The following is a 24,978-nucleotide window of genomic DNA, read 5'->3' as shown; positions in this document are numbered from 1 at the left end:
ACAAGTACAAGTAAAGGACAGCTTGACTTTCATCTATGTGTCTCCCACTAAACTTAGATACCAAAGCTCTTGCCACAGCACCTCTGTAATTGAAAACCTTGCAGAACAGCATCCATCCAGCTGCGAAATAAGATAGGCAGCTCGTGATTTCCTGTGGGTCTGTCTTGAGGTTTAACTGGGCACATGGATATAATGCCATGCAGATCATGCTGTTTTAAATTGCTCTTGCTCTCTTGAGAAATCTGTTTCCAAGATTCTGCTCCTTTTCCCAGAATGAATTAATGTAATGATACTTAATTGCATGTTTTGTGTTTATCATTGGCTTTTCTGACTTGCCACAGTAATAGCTGGGCAAGAGAGAAGTAGTGCTACAGTTACTTGGGGTAAGGTAAACAGGAGAGTCACAAAACAACAGCCTAACAAAAAAAGGTTCTGTTGCATTCCAGAAATTATTAACTCCACTTGATTTAAGCTATTGGTTTAACAAACTGACAGATAATATCCTTTGGCTGTTATTTCCCAGGACTTACCTAACATAAGAAAGACTTCCGTTGTCAAAAATCAGCTAACATTTTAATGCCAAAGTATGGGATAATTGTTTACCCACTGCTCTTATTTAGCCCATTTTCTGAACTGGGAGGGGACCAAATTTTCTCTTGGTATTTCACAATTTATATCACAGGAGTTAACAGACTCATTCAATCAGACTCAGACTGTTTCAGTTGGACAATGGATCTTTTCCTTAATACTCTGTATTGGCTTGTCAGAACTTCAGCTTTTCTTTCCCCTGCTGCAGACTTGGATTTGGTTCAGAATGCTATATAGCTATGCAAAAACTAGTACTGGGATCTCATATATATCTGTTCTGATTATTTTCAATATGAAGGGCTAATATAATTTGCTTCTTGGATCAACTTAAGTAATTCAAGGATCCTAATACCAAAACAACCTGCTGCGACCATGGTCTAACTTTGTCCCTCTATCACTTTAATTCAGACCAATTAAGAAACAGTATCTGTATCTAATTATTGTCCAGGAATTTTGTGCAGTATTTTCTGCACCATCATAGAGAAAAGGAATCTTCTGTCATGTGCAATATAAAATTCCCAGCCTTATTTAAAAATGTGAATGTATCGTGCCAGCACACATCCCCAAAATACCTCATCTGGAATTTTGACTGCAGCAAGTACTTACATCTTGCTGCTTTGAAGAAATTAAGATACAGAGAAGAGACTGTTGATTACCCTGCTTAGTTTCACAATATACACTCACCTGCATTAACCAAAGCAGATAACTACTGTCTTAGAAAGTCATAGCTTTACAAATTTCTCGTGAGCACAGCATCCTGTCCAAATCTCCTTGTTTGTGCTACTGAACTGTGATGTTGGGAATCTGGGAGTTTACATCTCAGACATTTTCAACACAACTGTGATCAAATCCTTATTTTGATTTACAGATAATTTCTTTCTAGGCAGTGGGTAACAGACTTGTTTATAGATGGATCATACACTGAGTGGGGATTTCCAATTTAAACCCCATGTCCAAATTTCTGGTATTTTGCTCCATGCCTGTGCCAATGGAAAAGGAAATCGTACCTTCTACATTCTCCCTTCTTATGTCCAGTCAGAGTTGTGCACTTTGGACAAGTGATAAGACACAGCAGGCACAATGGCTGGACACAGACAATATATTCAGGAAATGTAATTATAATTTAAAGCCATAGAAAAAACTTTAAGAGCTCAAGAAAAGAAACTGATAGCTCTCTGCCATTGAGAACTTGTGTTTATTCCTGTTAGAAAGATGTGACACCAGAGCCAGAAATAAACCCAAGAAAATTTGTTGAAGTATTTCAGCAGAGGCTAATATCAAGATGAAATGCAAAACATTGTAAAAATAGCTGTAAGAAAAATATTTTCCAGAACCAACCCAGGAAACATGACCAATTTTAGTTTGCTAATTTACAATAATATTCAAGCAAATCTAGGCTTATCTTATCTTTGACAGACCATACAGGAGCTTCTGCAGCCTCTTATGCATCTCTGGGGCCCTACAAAAATAGTGAGATGTCATCTGAGATACTGTCTTGTAAAAAATGATTCCTGGAGGGCTGTTGTTGACTTCTGGACCCAGAGAACAGACTTGCCCATGCTAGGAAAGCAGAAGGACCCTGAAATTCTTTAGGGAATGAAGCCAAGCATGAAATAAAGACAGTTATGATGTACAGAAAAGCTCTTAGAAGAAAGGGACAAAATTTTCTAGGGACAAAAACTGTCAAAGGTAATCTTTCTTCTCTGGAAATGGTAATCTGCTTGGCTGACTGGAGAGTCAAAAGCTGCAAGGTATTAGTACAGTAATTTCACAATTACAAGCTGCACCAATTATAAGCCACACTTCCAGGGCATCAGCAACGTTTCGTTTTTCCTCCATAAATAAGCTGCACCGGGCTGTAAGCCGCACTTTCCTTTGCAGCGAGGATCCGTGTGCAACTTTCACGAAGTTGCCAAATAGTAACAGAATCACGGGATCACCGGGTTTACTGGCTTGGCCCTGCTCAGGGCGGCTGCCAGGGAGTGGCCCCAGCCCCGCCCAGCCCTGCTTGCCTCTGATGCTGGGAGGCAGGGGAGCGGCGTGCCCAGCTGGTGCCGCCGGGAAGAGGGAGAGGGGTGTGCCCGGCCGGTGCTGCCACCGTGCCCCCCGGGGCCAGGCAGCACTGCCACTGCGCCGCCGCTGCCCCGCCGCCGCCCAGGGCCGGGCGGGCTCCACCTCGGCTCTGGGCTGCTGCTGCTCAGAGTTCCGGGTTGGGAAATTTCCAAAAATTGTTCATATATTAGCTGCTCCTGAATGTAAGCCGCACTTCCGGTTTGGGAGCAAAATTTTAGTCAGAATGGTGCGGCTTATAATCTTGAAATTACTGTACTTTCATATGCCACACAAGAAGCTCAGAGGCATATTTCATCAAATCCTGTTGTTTTCATGTCTTATAAGACCTTTTTGAGTTCTTTTAGTGAATTTCAAACCAAAAAGTATTTGTGATGTGTTTGAATATTACCGTGAGTAGTGAAATTCACTCTGAGGAAATTCTGTTCTGCCAAGTGTTCAAAATCTTCTATAGCAGCTCTAAGTAGATTAGTGCTGAGAGCCTGAGAGAATTACAGCTCCCAGAGGACTTCTCAAGTGAGGCATGCAGGCATGAGCCGCCAAGATTAGTGGTTCTCAGGGTTCTCATAACTCCTTGGCTAATTAAGGTGCAGCAGCGTTTGAAAGTGCACATGCAAACTAACTGGGACTGCTGCAGCTTAATGAACGATGAGCTCTGTAACAGCTGCCACAAGAACTGCTGAGAGCCCCACCAGCATCTCAGCTTAGCCACAGTACCAGAAACCTCGTGTTGTGGCTGCCAGTGTCCCACCAAGCTTGCAGAGCCAGCTCTTTCCCAGTTGTTCAGCTGACTCTCCTAAGTATTTGCAATGGAAATGTCCTCACCTCTGCAGCTGTGGAGGTCAGCAGCATTTGGTCAGAGCTGCAGATAATGAGTTAAATCTGAAGGTGCTCCCACCACAAGCATAACAAAGAGCAGAAAGGTGAGTATGTTTTTTCGATGGCTTGTATTCACAAGGCCTTCCCTGGGAGATGGATAATTGAATCAAACAGAATAGGCAGCAACAGAAGGCAGCTACATTTGTGCAGTCTCACTTACCTGAAGCTGTAATGTAGAAATCACGCTCTCCACTAAGCCCATTTTGTGAGAATGCAATCCCTTGTCAGCTGCTTCCCGAGACAACAGTTTTGCCAGGAAACTCAACCTGTCTACAGAACACCATAGCAAAACACTAGAAGGAACCTGAGCATTTTATTGTTGCTGACTTAATTAAAGATTCAAAACAGTGAAATTATAGTAATCCATGGTGCTGAGTCTCTAGAGATAACACTAAACTATTCATATCTAACCTATAAACTAATGTAAATACCTTACTATCTGGCATTATTAATCGACTAAAAAAACTAGCTTTTTTCCTTACTAATATAATTGTCAGTTTCTGCACATATACATAGTCTAAAGCAATAGAAGTCAACTCCTTTTTGTGCTTCATTATCTTTTTTTTCTTACCATACTGTCTTTCTGAGTGAATCGGGGTGAAATGAAAGGAACAAAGGAATAAACTTTGACATGTTTTGAAACATGGGTTTTTTTGCCTTGCTAATAAATGTTCTGTTTTTTCTCCAAACACAGCATTTTTCACTAACTTATACAATAGGTAAACACAAACTACCTTAAAATTTTTTCAAAATAATAGAATCTTTCTTATGCAAATCACTCACTGAGAAAACAAAGTTATCAAAGTAAGGCTTCATGAAGAATCAACCTAAGACTGCAATCTTGCCCATCTTCCACTCACATACTCCCACTGCCTCCTTTGTGTTGGCAGTAAAGCTTGTGACCAGGAGGCAGGCCAGATTAGCCACCTGGCGGGGAGGTGATGAAAACTAAATAAGCAGAAAAGATACACTGTAAAAGAAGCAAGAAGACATGATTTCATCTCCTGGTAGCAGACTGTATTTACGTCTGCTTAAGCTCATCAAAAAAATCACATGCTGAAGCCTCTTGAATAGTAGATCACAAAGGGTCTGCAGTAACAAAAGATAGATCCAGGACCTGTTTTAGGAAACAACTTATCTTTGACATAGTTGCTAGTATTTATTTAAACTCCAATATGAATTTGTAAATGATCTTACACACTTGCTTATAAATATATTATGGCTTTGGCAAGAAAACTAGCACAGTATCAATGGTTACAGACTCTCTGACTGGTGGAAGGGCAGTAATATGTGGTGATAAGACCACTTGTATCAGTTCACCACAAATTCTACTGCCCTCTTCTCAGCCTTTAAGTCTCCTTGCAGCTGCCACACCAAGAAGACAAGGCCCCCATACTGCCCAGCCTAATATCTGAATAACCAAACTGACTCTTTGGAAGACAGAAAAAAACCTGTTTTGAAACAGTAAAAATTTCTTATCCTCGAATGAGGTCTCTGTATGTCCCTCTTGATGAATAATGATGCAGCAGTGGAATAAAAACTACCAGGAAAGCTTATGCTGCTCCTGAGGTCCACAACTGCTCAGTAAGTACATGAAGGGGTAAGTAACTACACACCTGATGAACCACATGTGATCTCAAGTCCTGTGAAATAAAACAAGGGGAAAAACTGGCAAGGTATTTGTTTCCAATGAGCACAAATAGGTGTAGTAGTTTTTTAGAAATATTAATATTAAAAAAATAAGTCATTCCCACATTTTGAGAGAAACTCTGCATCCCAGTTATTTACACCAACACCCAACCAGCCTCCAGGTTTATACCAGCTCATAGAGTGAGGAAGTCTGTCTGAAAGTGACAGTAAAGGAGGGAATGAACCCACTGAAGAAGAGATTTTAAAATCATTTTTCCACCCCCTCAAATGAGTTGTGGTACTGACAACTGCTTTTTACTGCGCCTACTCCACAACTAAAGTTCTCATACAAACTATTTCCCAAAACAGATAAGAACCCCCATAATACCAGCTGAGAAGACTAGAAATCCTGAGGAATTATCAGCAAGTCTCACTCTATTCTGCAAAATAATTCAGATTTTGTGAACTTGAACTGTGCTATCAGCATTTTTAACACTCAAAGGGTTTTTGTACTTTGCCCCTTAATGATGGGGAAGGGCTCAGTACTGAGTCACCGTAACACTGCTGAGCTGTAGTAGTAGCCAGGAGCAGCACACAACAGAAGTGGAGCATTAAGAACCACTATCATCCTTCTGGACTGCCACAAGTCCCTGGGATGCCCCAGTGACTTTCACAGGGCAGCAGGCAGAATATTCTCCAGCTGACAGCACATCCTGCACAGCAGATGGGAAGGCAGGAGTTTGGCTTACCCCCACTTTTCAGAAGAGGTGGTTTGGGGTTTTGCGACACTTTTAAAAAATATTTTGTTTTGCTCAAAGCAGGAATCTTATAAAATTAGGCAGCTAAATTGTAGTGTACACATTTTAAACCTGTTAAGGCATCTCAAATAGTCTGGTGATCAATATCAAAAGGTAAAGTCTTTCATATACTAGTAGCTACTGTTTTCAACAAAATTAATCAAAATAAACTGTATCTGTATGAGACTTTTATTAAAAATACATATCTTTGTTTCACATAAAAAGAACCAACACTTAACACAATTTAAAGAAGCTGGACAGGAACTACTTGAAAAAATACAGGTTCCTGTAATCCCAGAGCACCCAAACTTTACTGCACAAGCTACACATTAAAATCTTTCTGTTCAAGATCCCAAGTGCTTGTCCTGCACACAGCAGTGCCCAGGAAGGTGCAGCTGGTCAGAGGCAGGGGTGCTAACTGCTCCCCAGAGCCTGTGCCCTGGCAGACCTACCTGCAGGGTACATGTGTTCTCTCCCAAGCTAGGGAGGCCTGTCACTCCCCAGCCCTAGTGCTGGGCACGATGGCAACCTTAGCAAAAAAAAAAGCTGGAGTGGCACTCAGCTCAAGTGTCACAGGTTGGCCATCTCTTTCTGTAACAAAGGAAATACAGCACAACACTTCTAGGTAATTTCACTTAGGATCCAGCAGAAACATGTTAACAGTTTTGATGAAAGAAAAATAGTTGTGCTTGGGTGACAGAACACGATGCAACAATCTTTTTGCTAACTAAAACCCACGCTGGAATCCATTGTCTTCTGGAGCCCCACTTTTCATAACTCATTTATTTCTGACTTTTGGAAAGACACAATTTTCAAAGCAACGAGATATCAGCTTAGGCAGCAGCAAATATTAATTAAGAGTTCTGTGCATAAAAATCCAAGTCAGAATACAAAAGAGCTGTCAGAGGAATCTGCTATTAAAGTGCACAGATAACAACACTGGCTAAACTTATATTCTTGTAGAAAGTAACAGTTTGCCAGGCTGTCATTCTTGCTCTAGAGATGCTGAAAATTCAGCTCCTTTTTAAGTCACTAAGAGACATAATCATCAGCTCTTTAAAATGATCAAAATGCTCTGCAAATTCAGGCTCAAAGAGTGTATCAGACCCTGACTGTAACATTTACTGGTCAACTCATAACTGAAGCAAGGCACAAAGAAGAAAAGACACTGAAATGGTGCGGAAGCAAGATGATGCTAAATCACAGACCAGTGGCCCTTTCGCTTTGACCTTACAAGGCATTAAAGGATATAGGCAGCTAAACCAGCAACAGTGTTGGACAACCAGACTAACAGTAAAGCAAAGTTCAGTTTTGAAGGAAAAAAAAACTGGCTTGCACGTCATTACATGTGTTCTAATCCCATGCAAGTCTGATGAAAAAAGATACTTTGTACTCTCATACCCTGTAAATCTAAAAAAGTATTAAACTCATGTTTAGGCCTTTGAGGCATATCTCCTTGCGCATTTTTTATTGTCTACAGTGTTAATTCCTTAAGACTGCTGTTTAATGAAGCACTGTCTTAAAGGCCTGTCACTTTTCTGACTATGCTAGAAATTATGACAGAGATCAGCTTCCTCCCTCAGTCCACTGAAGTCTGAGATCTACCAGCTAAAACACAATCTTTCTTTACATACTGTTATTTCATAGATTTTAACAGAACAAGATTTGCCCAGTACAGTACTTGTTTCTATTTCTAAAACCTAGAGGAGGAAGCAAAATGGTTTTCAGGACCTTGGATGAATTTTCAAAACTGGAATTAAACTTGATTTTTTTAGAAAAACAAATTTATTCTGGGATTAATGAAATGCAAATACCCACTAAGCTCCAGAATGTCACCAATCAAAACAACTTTCCTTACTGGAATGACATCTTAAACATAAGATCCCAATTTACAAAACCTGAGAGAATCAAATGCTTGCCTTAATTATAGCACTTTTCAACTCACTGTCATCAAATTTTCAAGTAATGTCAAAGCCCATATTGAAGAGCTTTGATCCTTAGGGCTCACCTGCTGCTCTGCATTTTAGAAGGCAAAAAGTGATTTAAAGACATCCCACGTTGGGAATTTACAATCCCTCCTTATCCTTGTAGAACTACAAGGTGAATCTCACAAGTTACTCAAGATCTCATCTTATGGAAAATAGGAATAGGAAACTTTCTGCATTTATGAGGTGGCAGCAGAGGAAATAACTGCATTTAAAAATAGCTGAATTTGAAAGGTGTTAAAGAACAAGGCTGAAAAGGTTGTCTTAATCAGTAAGGAAATAAGCTAAAGCATGAAAAGTCCATCAACCATAAAGATCAACTGAAAAAAACACAAGCTCATTATTCTTTGTATACACTTTTAAAAAACATCTATATTAAAAAAATCTCTCCCCAGGGTTGTAATTCCCTTTTCAGAGAGATGTTGTTATAGCTTGTATACAATGTGTCAAAATCATATTTCATAGTCTTCAGAATTCTCTATGATTTTCCTGACCCTTTTTGCAGTGAGATGTTTCTCTCCAGAACTGAACAGTTTATATTCTACTTGAAAATCCATTTTTAAGAAGGCCTTCAAATCAAACATTCACAAAATCACAAAACAGATCTAGTGAATTGCTAACTTAGTAAAAAACAGACTAGAAATAAAATTCACAAAAGATTTCTAGCCTCCAGTAATTCACAAAGTGTTATTACAGCACAGAACAACATTCTTACTTAAATCAGTTTTATTCCTTCTGATAGGTATTTTGAAAATAAAGGGTAATTTGGCACTAATTCTGTTACAGAATTTCCTAAGCAGGTATCTCTGTGTACAGCGAAAAACAAAGAACAGTGCACAGAACTGAATTAGTCTGCCAAACACCCTTTTCAGACATCACATATTACAATATGTGGGTCTGGATGAACAAGAAACTCAGTGAATCCCCTACACCCAGTTCCATTGCCTGCATCTGGGCAATACATGGGTGCAAGGGTCTTACAATGAGATCAGAATCTAGGAATAACTTATCAAAGAGATTCAAACCTGCTTTGACATCAGTAAGCTAAAGGATGGATGCATACAATTGTTAGTGTACTGTTCCAGCATTAGCAGCAGCTTTGACTGTAGTGAGCTCAGAGTCATAAAAAGAAGAAAAAAAAAAAAACAAAAGGAAAGGTGGTCAGGAAGTAACAGACCAGAACAGCAACAGACTTGCTGAACTTGGGCCTCCACAGCTTTGTGGCTTGGGAAACTCAGCCTTACAAAAGATTATGCTCAGTGCAGGGCAGCACAGAGAATCAAGCCTGCAATTTCCATGGCTTGAACGAGCACAAGAACTTTGCTTCCAAGGCTTTGTCTCCTTAAGATGAATGTGTCACAACAGGAATGTCAATTTCTACGGCAGAGAGGCGAGAACGTGCGGAGTAGGGCTGAGAGGCATAGCTGTGCATGCTGGGGGCGTGGGAATACAAGGGCTGCCAGAAAGGAGAAGGGAGGCTTTTGCATGCACAGTACCACAGGAACAGCAGGATGGAAGTGAAAAACAAACCGCCAGCACTGGCAATGGCAATAAATACGGAGATGTCAAAGCTGAAGATGGGCTCGTATTTTCTGTTCAGATAATTGTTATAAAAAATGACCCAGATGGACGGAGTGAGACAAATGGCACAGGCAAGCAGGAATAAGAGGCCAGCCACGAGATGGCAGCCTGCGCTGTTTACCAGGCACTTGGCCAGTTTGACGTTGGGCACGCTCGATACAAAGGCTGTGTTACACATGCCAATCATGCAGAGGAACAGAGCTGAGACAGCAGTAAACATACTCAGAGGAAGGGCAAACTGAAGAACACGCAAATCCAGCTGATCGACAGCCGTGTACCACTGTGGGTCATAGATCACACAGTCTCTGCTCCCATCAAAGCGTGCGCACTTAATCCAGAGTCCAGTGTAAACGGTCACATTCCTCTCGTTCTTGTTGTATGTGTACAGTCTCATTTGCCTCCAGTTTGGAAGCAGAACTGCGGCAAGCAGCCCAGCTACTGAGGCTGTTCCACTGAGGAAGGCCAGTACAGTTGCCGCATGAACATCCCGGCAACCCATATTTGTCCACAGAGGTTGTTTCCTGTAATTAAAAAGAAAAATATAAAAGAAAACCATGGACACGGGACTAACTAAAGTTGATTTGTGACAGGTTAATAAACTGAGATGACAGCTGGTAGGCACTAACTCTGTGGCACCTTCTTTGTCTGACACACTTTAGACAGTGGTAACACCACCACATTCGCGCTTTAATGAAATGTCAGGTTACTTCACAGACTGTTACGACTCCTCAGCTGACAGGTTGCTAAAGTCGCTGTGTTCAGGATGAAAAAGAAGCACGTTTGAACATGTGAGTCTATGCAGCCATGATTTAAGCATGATTTATGTTCACCTGTCCTCAGCTGGCAGCTCCCTGTCTTTAGCCCAGATACAGTATCAGGGTGCATGCTCAGTCCTACCATGCTGCTGCATGAGTAAAAGGGAGTTGCTTAAAATCTACATCATTAGACTGGCAAGGAATGCATATGTAGGCAGTCATACACATTTTATATAGGCCAAACTGTTGACAAGAGCTGCGTGATAGTGGTGGAGGCTCTGTTGAGTAACTTACTATGTATTTTTCAACAGCAACTAACAGCTCTTCCACACTACTCCTGCCTTTTGGAATCAATTGTCCAAGTACACAAACAATTACGAAAGCAGATGGCTTTTCAGCTTTCACATTTTCCACTTCAGAGCAAATGTTAATACTGCCTCCTTTTCAATATAACCACTGTCTGCATACTTACTATAGCCTCTTGCCTGCAGAGATACTGAGAAACAGTCTCAATGATGGGTCTTTAAAAAACAAAACAAACCAAACAAACAAACAAAAAAAGACTCAATTCAAGTTATCCCTTCTGTGCATGCCCAAGATATTTTTAAAAGCCTAATACACAACAGGCATTTACCTGTTTATCTAAGCATTTACCCCAGAGTATACTTGAAGCTGGACACTAAGAATTACAGTACCAAAAAATGAACAGATACATTGCAAATTCTCACTGAGTGCCACTAAGTTATAAACTCCTCCTGAAATTTCTTCCAAATTATTATACTGCATTGTGCATATCTGTCAAATGTCCAAAGTCATGAACCAATTCCTTAAGTATCAGAAGTTCTGCTTAATGCATATGCAAGTAACGGATTATCTGTATCACAGAAAGGTTATAGACATGGTTGCAAACAAAAAGGCAAATGGATCTGATTCCTCACTCTCCTTTTATACCTGCAAACATCCAGTGACCAGGGAGCTCCAGTTTTCAGATAAAGAATTCCCATGTATACTGGAAACACACTAAAAGCATTATCAAGCCATAAAGCTAGCTGGCATTCTATTGATTGATAGACAAATAAATGAAGCTCAAGTTGTTTCCTAAGAAACCATTAAGCAATTATTTTATGCCAGCTAACCCTGAAGAATTGCACTGGAATGTGGCCACTATTTAACTGCTGATCACAGTCTTCTAACGAAGCACTCTGGAAAGAAATAATGACAACCACATTTTGCTATGAACTATCTTATTTGTCAAAAAGACAGCATTATATTGTTGCTAAGGATAGCTGAGTGTGGGCAAGCTTCTCTTCCCATGGCAGTCAACTTTAAAGGTGGTAGGTCATTAACAGGATAGCCCCTGGGTAAGGAGACCAGAGAAGTACAGTAATTTCACGAATATAAGCTGCAACCTTTTGACTAAAATTTTGGTCCGAACCTGGAAGTGAGGCTTATAATCCGGAGCAGCCAATATATGGAAGATATTCAGAAATTTGCCAACCCAAAAGTGCGAGCCTGCAGCAGCCCCAAGCCAAGCTGGAGCCTGTGCAGCCCCAGCGGCAGGGCAGTGGCCAGGCACGCCACTTCCCAGCAGCAGCAGCCGGGCATGCTGCTCAGAGATCCGCTGCCGGCCGCCCCACCACCCGCCCATGTGGCTCTGCTCAAGTTCCGCTGCTTCCCCGCTTTCCGGCAGCAGCAGCCGGGCATGCCACTTGGAGCTCCGCCGGCCACCTGCTCCCCTGCCCACCCGTATGGCTCTGCTCGGAGTTCCACCGCTTCCCCGCTTTCCCGCGGCAGTGGCCGGGCATGCCGCTCAGAGCTCCACCGGCTGGCTGCCCCCCCACCCACCCGCGCGGCTCTGCTCGGAGTTCCGCTGCTTCCCGGTGGCAGTGGCCGGGCACGCCGCTCAGAGCTCCACCAGTTGGCCGTCCCCCTGCCCGCCCGCCCAGCTCTCCTCGGTGCTCTGCCGCCAGCCCACGCAGCTCCGCTCGGAGCTCTGCTGGCCAGCCACCCCCCACCCCGTGCGGCTCAGCTCGGAGCTCCGCCACCAGTCAGCCTGCCCGCCCGCACAGCTCCACTCAGAGCTCCGCCGCTCGCCCACGCGGTTCTGCTCAGAGCTCCACCGCCCACCCATGCCGCTCCCCTTGGAGCTCCACTGCCCGCCTGTGCCGCTCCCATTGGAGCTTCACTGGCCACCCACCCGTCCAGCTCCACTCGAAGCTCTGCCAGCCGCCCATCCGCCCACGCGGCTCTGCGCGGAGTTCCGCTGCCCTCCTGCGTGGCTCCGCTCAGAGTTCCGCTGCCCGCCCTCCTGCCTGCATGGCTCCCCTCGGAGCTCTGCCGGCCACCCCGCTTGGAGGTCTGCTGCCCACGCGGTTCCGCTCAGAGCTCTGCTGGCCACCCGCCCATGCAGCTGAGCAGTTGTTTAAAGGCAACGTGAATCCGTTGGAAATGCTCGCAAAATTACCACAGTATTGTTCGTATCTTTTTCCGCTTGTTAATAAAACTTGCAGGGTACGCTGCTGCAGCTATTGTCTGTATCTTTTTTTACTTGGAAATAATGTTTCCAAAGTTGGCACCTGCCAGTAAACCCCGCTATCCTGAGATTCTGTTACTAATTGGCAACTTTGTGAAAGTTCGCTGCCAATGAAAGTGCGGTTTATAATCCAGTGCGGTTTATATATGGACGAAGACCTAAACGTTGCCGACACCCCCAGGTGCGGCTTATAATCAGGTGCAGCTTGTAATCGTGAAATTACTGTATTTCTATCATGAATAATTTAATATGATGCTTAACCCTAGCTTCAGTGAGGTCAAAACAATCCACTTGCAAGAAAATGGAACTATAACATATTAACTTCAGGGGTAAATCTAATACAGTATCAAATGTTCTCCTCAAGCTCAATGCTTTTGGTCTTCCATGAAGAGCTTGCCTTTACCTGCATAAAACTTGCATGCAGACAGGGCGTATTCCAAGACAGAGCTACATGTGAACCAGCTGGAATAAACACGACTGACCATTTTCAGGAGCCTGCTGTTTCTGAAAATTCATTTGCAGAAGTAGATTACTGCAAATAGGCAAGCTACCCACCATCCCTTCCGTCAGGGGAGACCTATCCCATCTTGCAAATGCTGCTGGCTTTATGACTGTAATTATAGTTTCAGATCCCCAATGAAGATAGTAACAAAACAGGTGTTGTCTTAATTAGATGGTTTCAGTGTACTTACCAGCAGTGTCCTCAAATCAAGAGAAATCTTAGCAACTTCTGTAAGTAGGAAAAATGGTGTTACTGGATCTAAGAAACAGAACAAAGAAAGAGTCAACATCACATTTGTCTCATGCAATTTCAGCAACAGCATTTACACCGCAATTCAGGAATTACAAGTATCAGCTATGTTTGCATTAGGCCAACTCCATCACCTTCTACAATTTACTCTTATTTAAAAAACAAAAAACAAACTACCCTTTTTTTTCTTTCTTCAGGTTTTTTTTTTTTTTCTCCAGAGCTTGTTCTCTGTCTAGTCATCTCAGAAGGGTGCAAAAAACTGCCTTTCTTATGGATGGTCAAAGACATAGAGTTTTATGTTTAGCAAAACAATCCGTAAGAAGTCATACAGAATGATTACTGCAGATACTCGGTTCAGGGATGCACTTACACAGCAGTGAGGAAAGGTGCAACAATTTTTTAATGGCAGAAAACAAAGCACAAGCTCTAAATTGTTTATGTATCTTGTGGGTCTCTATTCCTGCCTGCCTTCTACACAAAGGTTTCAAGGAAATTGGAGAAAAACAGGAAACACTGGTAATGCCTTTTCAACGGCTGTCCAGCTTTTCCAGAGGAAAAAATGCACTTGTGGATTTTCTACACCCAGATCTACGTCCCATGATCAAATCTACAGGTAAATCACTTTACTACAGGACAGCATCAGACCTCCAAGCATGTCAGTTTGCAACTGTTAGAAGTTACAACCTAAAGGCAAGTTTGTTGAGTTAACGTGCAAACACAGTTTAGTCTAAATACCCATATAAAATCCAGAAATATTATAAAATTCATATATGAATAGGCTCCATCACCTACAAAAACATCAAAGAAATTCTTCTATCAAACTATCTAGGTAAGAAAGAGACTTTACAACACAGTCACAAGCCCCGATTTTTTCACTAAATGAGAAAGAGGGCTTCAGATTTGGAAACTCATTAATATGAATGCTGCTGCATGTAAGACACAGAAATGCATACACACAGCTTGAAGCAGCAGCTTTTGTTCACTAACATTATTGATGAATTGTCAAGCTTTCTGTGCACTTTGCAGCTGAAGCCAAGATAAACACAGATCTTCCTCTGCAGGTGCACACCCATGAACAACCACAACAACATAATTAAGTAGAAAATTAGTACAGGCAAACAAAGCTGTCAAAGAGAGCTGTGCCCAGCCCTGGAATCCCTCCCATTAAATGATACAACCTATGTTGTAATAAACAGATACAGAGCAACTATGGAATATTCCCCAATGCCCAACTTATTTCTGCAGACACAGAGTTTCTTTTGGCTTTCTCCTTCTCTCTTTAGTCCATCTAATTTTATTGTCTATCCCTGGTGGTGTTGAACTAGGGACCTCAGCCACTTCTCAACTAGTTATCCAAGGGAAGAAAGCACACTTTGGCCAGATAAAACCTGCCTTGCCTTAGATTCTTGGCTTCAGTTTCTTCCATCCCAAGAATATGAAAGCTGTACTGTGCCAGGCTCTTACATCTGATCGACAGAAGTTACCAGTCCTAATAACACCCATTAATAGAGACAGATTTTACCCCCTATTCTAAATATCTATGTTGCTGTAACAAGAGATGTTGGTTGAACCTGGTTAAAAACTAGTAAATTATTAAAGGCCCACAAGATAAAAAATAATGAAACAAAAACGACAAAAAGGACATTTACTATAGACATAATTCAGAAATGAGTAAAACCAGTCCTGGTCCCTTGCATGGTCTTGAGAAGACCAGGAAGCATCCCTGTTTTGCAAAGCCCTGTAGGAGAGAAGTCACAGCATAATTTATCAACACAATTTATAAATAGACGGTTGTCTAACTATCCACTGCAGCACGAGCAGTTTAAAATCTTTTATGAGTTTTGTGTAACTCGCCACCAGAAACTGGAGGCCTAAAGCTCGCCAGCTTCAAGGGACTGGTTCAGAACCACTGCCACCACTCTTGGTTTTTTTAAATTCTGGGAATCAATCATGCAGTTCCACGTTCTACAAAAATCCCTTTAAAATTAAATACAGATGTACTGGATTAGAATTAACGATCCTAGCTAACAGACTAGGACTTCCAAGAAAAACTTGGAGCACGGCTAATTATTTTATCGACTGAATCGGAAAGAGCAGCTGACGCACGGAGAGAACACACAGCGTCCCCCGAGGAGCACCGCCGACCCCCGCCCGCGACAGCGCTCCGAGGCTGCCGACTGCGATCGCGGACCCGCGGGGGAGCCGGGAGGTGCCGCAGGGCCCGGGGCCGTGCCCGCTCACCTTGCCGCCGCGCAGAGGAGGCGCCCTGGTCGCCGCCATGGCCGCGGAGCCGCCGCGCTGAGGGGAGGCCGCGGCCGCGCGGGGCCTTGTGGGGCTGGGCGGAGGCGCCGGCGCAGTGCGGGCCCGGCCCCGCGCACCGCAGCCCTGCAGCTCCGCCCGGCGCTCCCCGCTTACCGCGGAGCTCCGCCGGCCCCGGCCCGTGCTCCGAGACACGTCCTCCGATCGGCCAGCCGAGCGCAGCTCGGACAACCTGACCACGGCAGGCAGCTCCAGTCGAGTCATGCTGCCTCCTAGTCCAAACACACCCCCACTCCCCCTTTACGAGTGAGGTTAAGACCGGTGTTCGCAAAGTCTGGAAAAAACAAAATGCTATTTTCAGCTATGAAACAGCCTGCAGAAAAGGAAGCTCAGGGGTGATTTTATCACCCTACAGCCCCCTGAAAGGAGGTTGTAGCCAGGTATGGGTCAGTCACTTCTCTCCCAGGCAGCCAGCCACAGGATGAGAGGACATGGCCTCAATCTGTGCCAGGGCAGATTCAGATTGGACATTATGAGGAATTTCTCCACAGAAAGGGTAACGAGCTGCCCAGGGAGGTGGAGGGTAGAGATGTTTAAACAAACAGTGGATGTGGCACTGAATGCCATACTCAGTCGACAAGGTGTTCAATCAGTGGTCAGACTCAATCTCACACGTCTTTCCCAATCCCATTGATTCTGGAATTTTGTAAAACGGAGTATCAAATTACTGACAGCCCATTCTTAGCTTTTGTGGAAGCATATTAGCCACAAACACAGTAAAATTAGAGAAAAATCACAGTAAGAACCAATGCCAATGGTAAAATAAATGCATTATGAGAAACCATACCTTTCTTCTCAGTGACTGCTTTAACAAAATTTAAAGAAGCAGGGTATGATAAATACCATGTATGATATCATACAGGTATGATACATTATACTCATAATACATATATTACAAAACAAAACTAGACCAAACTAGAAGGCTTTGATGTATTCAATCTTATTTTGCTTTACAATCCATTTAATAGCTTTAAAGTAGAAAACACCCTGACAATAAAGGACTTCAATTTTCTTTTTCAAAGTAAAATATAAGTGTGCCTTCTTGTAATACAAAATGTAGAACACTAAATATATCCCAAAATGTATAGCTCTGTTGAAAAGAAGCCATTTTCTTCACTGAAATGTAACATAAACCAAACAACTCCATAAAAGGAAGGAATCACAAATTAAGCATGGGAATTTGGACATAGGATTTATACAACTAATATGACAACAGTAGGCACCAGCAGGTATCAAGAAAACCTCCAACATTACACATCAGTCTTGCTTTCTGTGTTCCTACAAGTCACTTCCTTGCAGCCACTTATATGTGTTTTCTTTTAAATCCTTAAAACCAACAAAACCCCTACAATCCAATGCCTGTCACAGTAGCAGGACCAGTTCACCTTAGAAGTCCCAGACCTGGAAAAGTCCTCAATCAGAAACTTCCCTTGGCTCTTCTGATGCCCACGGGACATGTGGGGTTGTTGAACTTGCTCCTTTGTGCAAATTATATTCCCTCCATTCCTCTCACTTGGCAAAAAATATTCAGGAATCATCAGTTGTTGAGCAGTGCTTTGAGTTGCACATACTTTGGTTTTCACATTGATGAGTTTTGTAGCCAACATAAATTAAAAAAAAAAAACAACAAACTTGCCTCTTTTCCCACTGTGCCATACCCAAGTGCCTAAACAAATGGAGGGAAGCAGGCAATGATGGAAGAGGGAACAATTAAATAGGTCTGCACAAAAGGCTTCAGGTGCTTAGTTAAAATAAGTTGGATCCATTCAGGAATGCCAGTTTCTATTCATTAGTTCTTCTTTGGAAGTTTGTAAAAGCAGGAGTTTCTTTTTCCGATAGTCTTCATTCACCTGCTCTGCTTGCTCATCGATGGATTTTCTTAGACATGTTTTGAGTTCCTCAATTCCTTCTCCAGTGTACGTTGATATAGGAATCACCTCTCTGAATTCAAGAGTATTTGCGGGAATCATTTCTTCCTCTAGTAAGTGTAAGAAGTCTGAGAAATTGTATTGAAAGAGTTAGTTCAATCCCCAAATACTGAATCACTACAAAGCCCATAAAATCCAATTAAATGTAGAAAATAAACTTTAATGAATTACAGTTATAAACATAACTGTAATTAACATACATATTATCTGCCTAATTAGTTTTTTAAAATATAGCTAAAATCTCAGAAAACAAGCCTTATCATAGCAGCTATACCATTCTTAATGCTGCTATGAGAAGATTCTATGAGTACAAAGAAATCACAGAATATGGGAGCATATGGTCTTAAGCCTTTGGGATTTCTTTGCACCCCAGAAAAGAGAAGGCAATTCACCCCAAAGTAATTGCAAGATTTAAGTAAACCTACAAAGAACTGCCAAAATTTTCATGTGTTTAGGCCAAAGTCACATGACAAATGGTACATATGTCAGTACCTGGAAGGGGATTTTCTATTCAGGTTACTCTTATTTCAGACACCTAGACTGGAAACTTACTCCCCATATCATGGTTGGGAAAGATCATCTGGGATATCTCTATTTTATTACAGTCCTTTCCTAACAGTGAAGCCATTACAAACAATATAATATATAGAGAGCTCTGCATATAAACAGAGCTCTAAATGTAGGAAGTGATTTTAAATATATGTTCAAATAATAAATTTAATAGCTGACTTCAGATTCAAACACTCTCTACCAATGCAGAGTTATCACATGAAATCTTACTACTACTTTTGATGAAAGTTATTGTTGGAATTTAATTTACCCTGAGGATTCTCTAGTTGTGTCATAAGTTCATCCAAGTTATCCTTTGCACAAGGCAAATCCATTTTATTAATGGCAAGAAGTGCAGGCTTTGTTAAAAGTTCCTCTTTGTACAGTTCCAGTTCCTTAAAAGAAAAGTAAATTTCCATTAGTAAGTATTTATAGTTTAACAAGTGCTACTTCAATTTTACATCTCCTCTCTCATTTGTTTAATTGACTAAATAGCCTTTCTTGCCCAAGCAGCTGTGAGTTTGACTCAGGTGCTCAAGGCTTATATATTAAAGCAGAGAGGAAAATAATGTTCAGTGATTCAGTCATTTTTTGCTCAAACATAGATTTCAGGTAAACAGGCTAGCTCATTTTGAAATGCTTCTTACAAAAAGAATGAGAGTTTTGGTTTTTGTTTATTCTGACATACATGAACACAAAATCAATTTCAGAAAAACTTCAGACCTATAAAACATATAAGAAAATAATTTGGAGAGTGTTATAATTCTCAAATATTTTAATATTAGAAAATCACAACCTGAATAAACTAAAAATAAGCAGTGATACCTAAAATTTAGAACATTAATCAACTTAAATTATACAGTTAGAGATAAATTTAAAATCACATAATATGTATTATTTTAATCAGAAGCATAGTTAAGATATAGAAACAGTGAATGTCTGCAAAGCTGGGGCCTGATGTCTTACCTATGTTAGTCTATGCAGTAAGGGCATGGAGGCAGGGCTTTATCGGTAACCACATATTTCTACTTCTTAAAATGGTACTGGATTGGGGAACTGAATATTATGTGTCTTTTTACCTTTACTTGACTGTAAGAAATATGCCACACACTGCATAGATTAATCAATTCCATTAATAATTATGTGGTACTCAACATAAACTTTACCGGAGAAGTAAAAATAAAGACTTCATAATTTTGGAGAATCTCTTTGTTAATTGGCTTTATATTATAAATCCAGAAGACACACTAACATCAGATCAAAACTGAGCCATTTCCTTGACTCAACACATAACTACAACTGTCATATAGAAAGATGAGAACTTACCTTTGTTAGAAGCAATATTGTTTCAAAGGCTGTTCTGAACTGAGTCTTGATAGACAGCTGAAATCCAGAAATATCAACCTGAAAAGGTTACACAAAAACAAGCTTTGTGGTGTAAAATTATGTTGCAGTATCAAGGTACTCTCCATCAACTACTCTGTCCTGGAATGTCCATGGCCATGTGTTCACTCCTGGGCAAATAACATAGGGCAACTCTGTATAGTTGCAAAGAAATATCAGACATTGGTGGCACAAACTGGACAAACTGGTTAATTCTGATACAGTGTTTCTCAAAGGTCTGGTTTTTAAACTTCTTATGGGAATCTTACGGAAAAAAAAAATATGCTTTTGTATGCTTGGAATACTTCACTGTTCTAAATCAATTGGAAATTTTCAATTGTAAATTCTATTTAAAAATTTTAATTTATCATTAGTCATTTGAGTGTTCCATTCTGTAAACAGAATTACAGATACATTTATCATAATCATGCAAATTACAAATGGTTTTCTAAATTCCAGTTACATTGCAATTAAGATGTATTTTATTTATTGCACTTTGATTTCAACAAACTGTAAATTTTATTTAACTTACAACTAAGAGAAGCTGTTTGGTTCTTTCTACATGTTTGAGAAATTTGTGGCCCATTCCTTTGTTTGCATGTGCACCTTCAATCAGTCCTGGGAGATCAGCTACTGAAATCTAGGAAAACAAAAGTTTCAAACAAAATATTTGCAGTAAGCAAACCCACAGACTTTAAACTATCAACAGTGATTATCATTTTACATAAACAAAAGAACCCAGACAAAATAATAGACATTGGCTGTTTCAATACATTTACAATCTATCATTGGAAGCAGATTCAACAAAATGCTGCTATTAGAGAGACCTGGTGCTACACATGCTCCCTCTGTCTACTTTTTAATAGCTGTCTGCAAAGTACAAAATAGAGGGTAATAATACATCAGCAGAGATCTCACAAAATTTAGCTATTACCTAAGAATAAAACAGACTCTGAAAGGTGAGCGGCTTAGGCTATTACATTTGTATAGAATTCAAACTGTCACTGGAAAAGAAAATAAAGTCTGTTCCTTGTGGCTACAGAATATCATTACTCCAAATACAAACCCACTTAACACAGCTCCCCTGAGCATGAGAAGATAACACGGATTTGACTTCTGCTCTTCAGCTCAAATGAGACTTTGATTAATCAATCAGCTTCCAGCCAGAGCCCAGCAAAGACTGCCACAATGGACAAGGATTTTGTCTTTTTCTCTGCTGGTTGAGAGGGCTGTTGGACAGCTGAGGCAGACCAAAAAAAGAGTAGAATGATAATGAAACCCCCAAAATAGCTACTCAGTAAGTCACAGAAAGCTTAGACAGAGAGTGAAGTAAAGAAGAGCAAAGGATCTTCACATCTATCTAATGCCCATTTAGACAGCAACTGGATTAAATTGAACAATGCCTGAAGCCAGCATACCATAGAATTTCCAGTGTGCTACTTACTGCAGATACTCTGTGCAGATATTGCTCAGATACTCTGGTAGAAAATGGAAGTGCTTCTGCTGGTTTTCATGATCTGGTGCTGAGACCTGAAACCCAACTCTACTCAGATCCTCTACTTTGGTGTCTTTTTTTTCCTCAAGCAGTAATGACAGACAGCACCAGGAAACTTGCACGTATTTTCTTTTGTATATTGTGCTAAGATAAAATGAGCAAGTTGCTACATATTTCTTTAAAAATATCAATGTTCTGTAGGAAAACATGAGTCATTGTCCCTTTAGGGATACAGGAAAGACACCTCAATCATTACTCTTAATTACAATGCTTATGTTGTTTCAGTTTCAGCAGCTGCAATATGGAGAGTACTTCCTCTTACTCCCAGAAGCTCCCTATGATCACAACCCCTGGTTCCCTATACTTTAGAAAACAGGTATTTTGTCCATATAGTTCCTATATAGCACCCAACACTGTGGTATAAAAACCATGAACTGTAGAAATGGCCAACAATAAGGATCACCGGCGATGACAAGAAAAAGACTTCAGAAGAGCAAGCCAGGAGTGCAAGTAGATCTCTTGCTGAACAAAGATACATCAGTATGAGAAAGAGATCTTCATTCAGGGCAGATAGTTTTTTGAAAGGGCTATGAAAAATCCTGTTTATTTGCAGCACAGCATTCTAGCATAAGCTACCCTAACTAGCAGATAAAATGAATATATAAAAAAAATCCCTTAGACATACAGCATCTCTACAGGGAACCAGACAAACCAGACTCATTTTCTTTAATACACAGTTTTGCTGAAGTTTGTTAAATGAAGGTTTCAAGCACCAGCGACTGAATCTCCCTAGCACTATTGGTTCTGAAAGCAAAAAAAAGTGGGTTTTTTGTCTTTTCATATCTGAGGGTTGTGTTTTTCTGGTTAACTCATCTGAAACCCTTTTATGCACTCGTCTTTTATCTTGAAAGGGATGAGTCCAGTGCTGCATGTATCACACACTTCAAAAACAAAGTAAAAGCACATCAAAGAAGATTCAAGCTTGAGGAATGAAAATGTTTGCTGCAACTTTTAAGTGAAGCTGAGGTCCAAAATCTATTACCCTCTCTCATTTAGCACTGGTTTCCACATCAGTAGATACTGTAGAAATTATTCCAGGTACCACACAATTATCTGACAACTTTTATCTGAAGAAGCTGGGTGGAAGAGAGTTCACAAAAATTCAGGTGGTAGGGCCATAACTTCACCAATTTTTCAGAAACACAGCCTACCACAAAAGGAACTGGATCCAGGTGCCTCACCTCTCAGGTAGTACACTATCCTGGCTGTCCAGGTAATCACTATCACACCATACTATTTTAGTTTTTCATTAAAAAACCCAACTACCAAACAAAAACACCCCTTGTGCCTCAAAAAAACAAACCAAACAAACAAAAACCCCATAAACACAAAAAAACCTAAAAGTAAGTTAGAACAGCCAACCTTGAAAGTCAAAACAAGAAGTTATGGTAACAGGGTTATAATCACAAAACTCCCTGGCATTCACAAATGTAGATCTTCAGCTACAGGACAAATCAGCCACTACTTGCATTCTGAAAACTACTCATTCAATCCAGAGCTCTCTGTATAGGCAACTTGCAGAAAATTTGCTTCTTCTGAATAAAAATAACAGGCTGGTCTCTGAAACAGTGATTTTTTCCCAAGTCCTAAACCGAAAAGAATATACTAGGACACAGTAATCTCAATTCCATAACTCTAAGACTGTAAATCAGGATTAGAACCACAGAAAGAAGGAAAGAGAAAATGAGGAGCCATTTATTAAAGTGACTTGCAATAAGCTCTACATCATAATACTGCATTTGGTATGAAACTCTCTTATTATTACTTCATAAAACAGTAGTTTTCCCACAACTCCTGTTAAGTCCATGTAATTGCATTTGACATGTACACATTATAGAAACACACATGAAAATACCTATAAGTTTTCATTCTCTTTCTGAAATTCTGTTAAGCAACAAAAATAGCTGCTCCATGTAACTTTAATGAACAATCAGAGTGAAGTTTTGTACCAACCTGCTTATAATCTGGATACATGATCTTTCCTAGTTCAGGCTGTATTGTTGTGACTGTGGCAAAGGGGAAGGAAGAAAACAAAACTGGTTTTAACATTCTAAAAAAATAAATAAAAAGCAAAGCAAGAGTGATGAAAATTAGACCACAAAAAATCCAATGCTTCACCAAGTCTTGTCTCCTTCTGCAGCTGTGCTACAGTCATCCCAAAATGGGAGCAGGGAAGGTGGAGAAGTCTCAGACACAAAAACTATTACCTGGACTATGGATTAGCTTCCAAACAGTGATAAAACAACGAAAGGTAAAGTGAGATAGGATTCTTCAAACTGAGAAAAGGCTGTAGAGAACTGGGAATGGTGCAAAAAGGTCATAGGAATTATCAGTACTTGCACTCTTACTTTTTAATTAAAGAAGACCAGACAACTAATTCTAATTTGCGGATAGAAAAATTATAAAAAAATTCTGTCCATTTTTCAGTGGACAGATTAAAACCCCCAAATGTTCTCTGTTGCAAGTGGTAGCAAATTCTAAAGCATACAAGATGTTTATGCAAAGGAACTTGGCAGTACATATTCAGTAGACTGAGGATATTACGCACCACAAAGAGTCTCACTTGCAATAAAATGGGCTGAGACAAAAATAAATGTTAAACAGACCCTGCATTAACAGGTTGAAGCATTATGGGGGTGTATACACAAAAAACTGAGGTGGGTAAAGGAACTGGACACTGGGGCAGCAAGTACCTCCTTGAAGTATTTCTTATACTTAAAAAGCCAGGCAACATTGCTATACCCTATACTTCATAATAAACCTTTATTATAAGCAAGTCAGTGAAAAGACTTCTTGCTCTCAGGAAATATTACTGCTCTAGAAATAAGAGCATGAACTTACATGCATAATTTGCAACCTCAGGTTTGGCATGAGAAATCTTCCTTAACAAGGATGACTTTCCTGCATTTGGAAACCTAGAAGGAAAGTCAGGATTGATACACTGAATTAACACCTATATAGTTCCTGTATATTTATTTCCAAACGTAATCTTCAATGCTATCAACACATTTTTGCACTCATCTACTCAGACTATTTTTTCTTTTACAAAATGAACAAGCCTCAGATCACTACGATTCACTTTTTGACAACAAATCTGAAGAATTTTTTTAAATCTAACAATGCTTCCTAAAAATGCAGGCAGGAGAGTTATGTAAATACATGTGTAATAGATTTAAGGGAAATCTTTCAAAGTCACTCAGGCAGGAATACTGCATTACCATCCAGGTATACTTGGATTTGCTCTTCATGTGCTATAGCTAATTTTGTAAATTATGCTTGCATTCTAAAAAGCTGTCATGCAAATATATCTTACCAGTTGGATTTACAGTTTCTTAGCATACACATCATGGTTTATGAAAGTTTACACTTTAAGCACCAATGATACCTATGCTAGAGTTTAGCTAACATAGCAAAGCAAATGTAAACTCGGAGAGAGTGAAACTGTGTATACAGACACACACATGTACACAGTGTATGTGTGGTTTTAAGGCAGCAAAGTTGTATGAGGGATCCTGAAATTAGTACTAACCTGTTTTGTTATCAAGTAAACCTAAAAGAACACCTAGGAACTGGTGTGTGCACACACCTTACTGCTGTAACATTTTCCCTTTACAAGGGATAGCTATACCTGCATCTTACTACAAAAGTGTTCCTTAAGGGATACACCAGCTTTTAC

General features: G+C 40.6%; 2 protein-coding genes across 4 annotated transcripts in view; both read right to left on the bottom strand.

Moving 5' to 3' along the window:
- Window positions 1-6,134: 6,134 nt before the first annotated feature.
- On the bottom strand, window positions 6,135-15,884 carry CLDN12 (claudin 12). The gene is made up of 3 exons (XM_033055764.1): window positions 15,810-15,884; window positions 13,510-13,577; window positions 6,135-10,050 (listed from the first exon to the last, which is right to left on the bottom strand). Exon 3 carries the CDS (start codon window positions 10,026-10,028, stop codon window positions 9,291-9,293), a length of 738 nt encoding a protein of 245 aa, XP_032911655.1. The 5' UTR covers window positions 10,029-10,050; window positions 13,510-13,577; window positions 15,810-15,884; the 3' UTR covers window positions 6,135-9,290.
- Window positions 15,885-16,811: 927 nt separating this feature from the next.
- The window catches only part of LOC116993263 (GTP-binding protein 10), a 62,662-nt gene continuing 54,495 nt past the window's right edge, over window positions 16,812-24,978 (bottom strand). For all 3 annotated transcript variants that reach the window (XM_042779385.1, XM_033055745.2, XM_033055754.2), the window contains 6 exons: window positions 24,144-24,217; window positions 23,256-23,308; window positions 20,280-20,387; window positions 19,691-19,768; window positions 18,636-18,759; window positions 16,812-17,883 (listed from right to left, as the gene is read on the bottom strand). In XM_042779385.1, coding sequence (XP_042635319.1) covers window positions 17,654-17,883; window positions 18,636-18,759; window positions 19,691-19,768; window positions 20,280-20,387; window positions 23,256-23,308; window positions 24,144-24,217 — 667 coding nt within the window. In that variant the 3' untranslated portion in view covers window positions 16,812-17,653. The remainder of the gene's footprint in view (window positions 17,884-18,635; window positions 18,760-19,690; window positions 19,769-20,279; window positions 20,388-23,255; window positions 23,309-24,143; window positions 24,218-24,978) is intronic.

Source organism: Catharus ustulatus, chromosome 1 (genome assembly GCF_009819885.2).
Source record: "Catharus ustulatus isolate bCatUst1 chromosome 1, bCatUst1.pri.v2, whole genome shotgun sequence".
Lineage (NCBI taxonomy): Eukaryota > Metazoa > Chordata > Aves > Passeriformes > Turdidae > Catharus > Catharus ustulatus.
The sequence above is the reverse complement of the archived record's forward strand: the minus strand, read 5'-3'. Positions and strand labels throughout refer to the sequence as shown.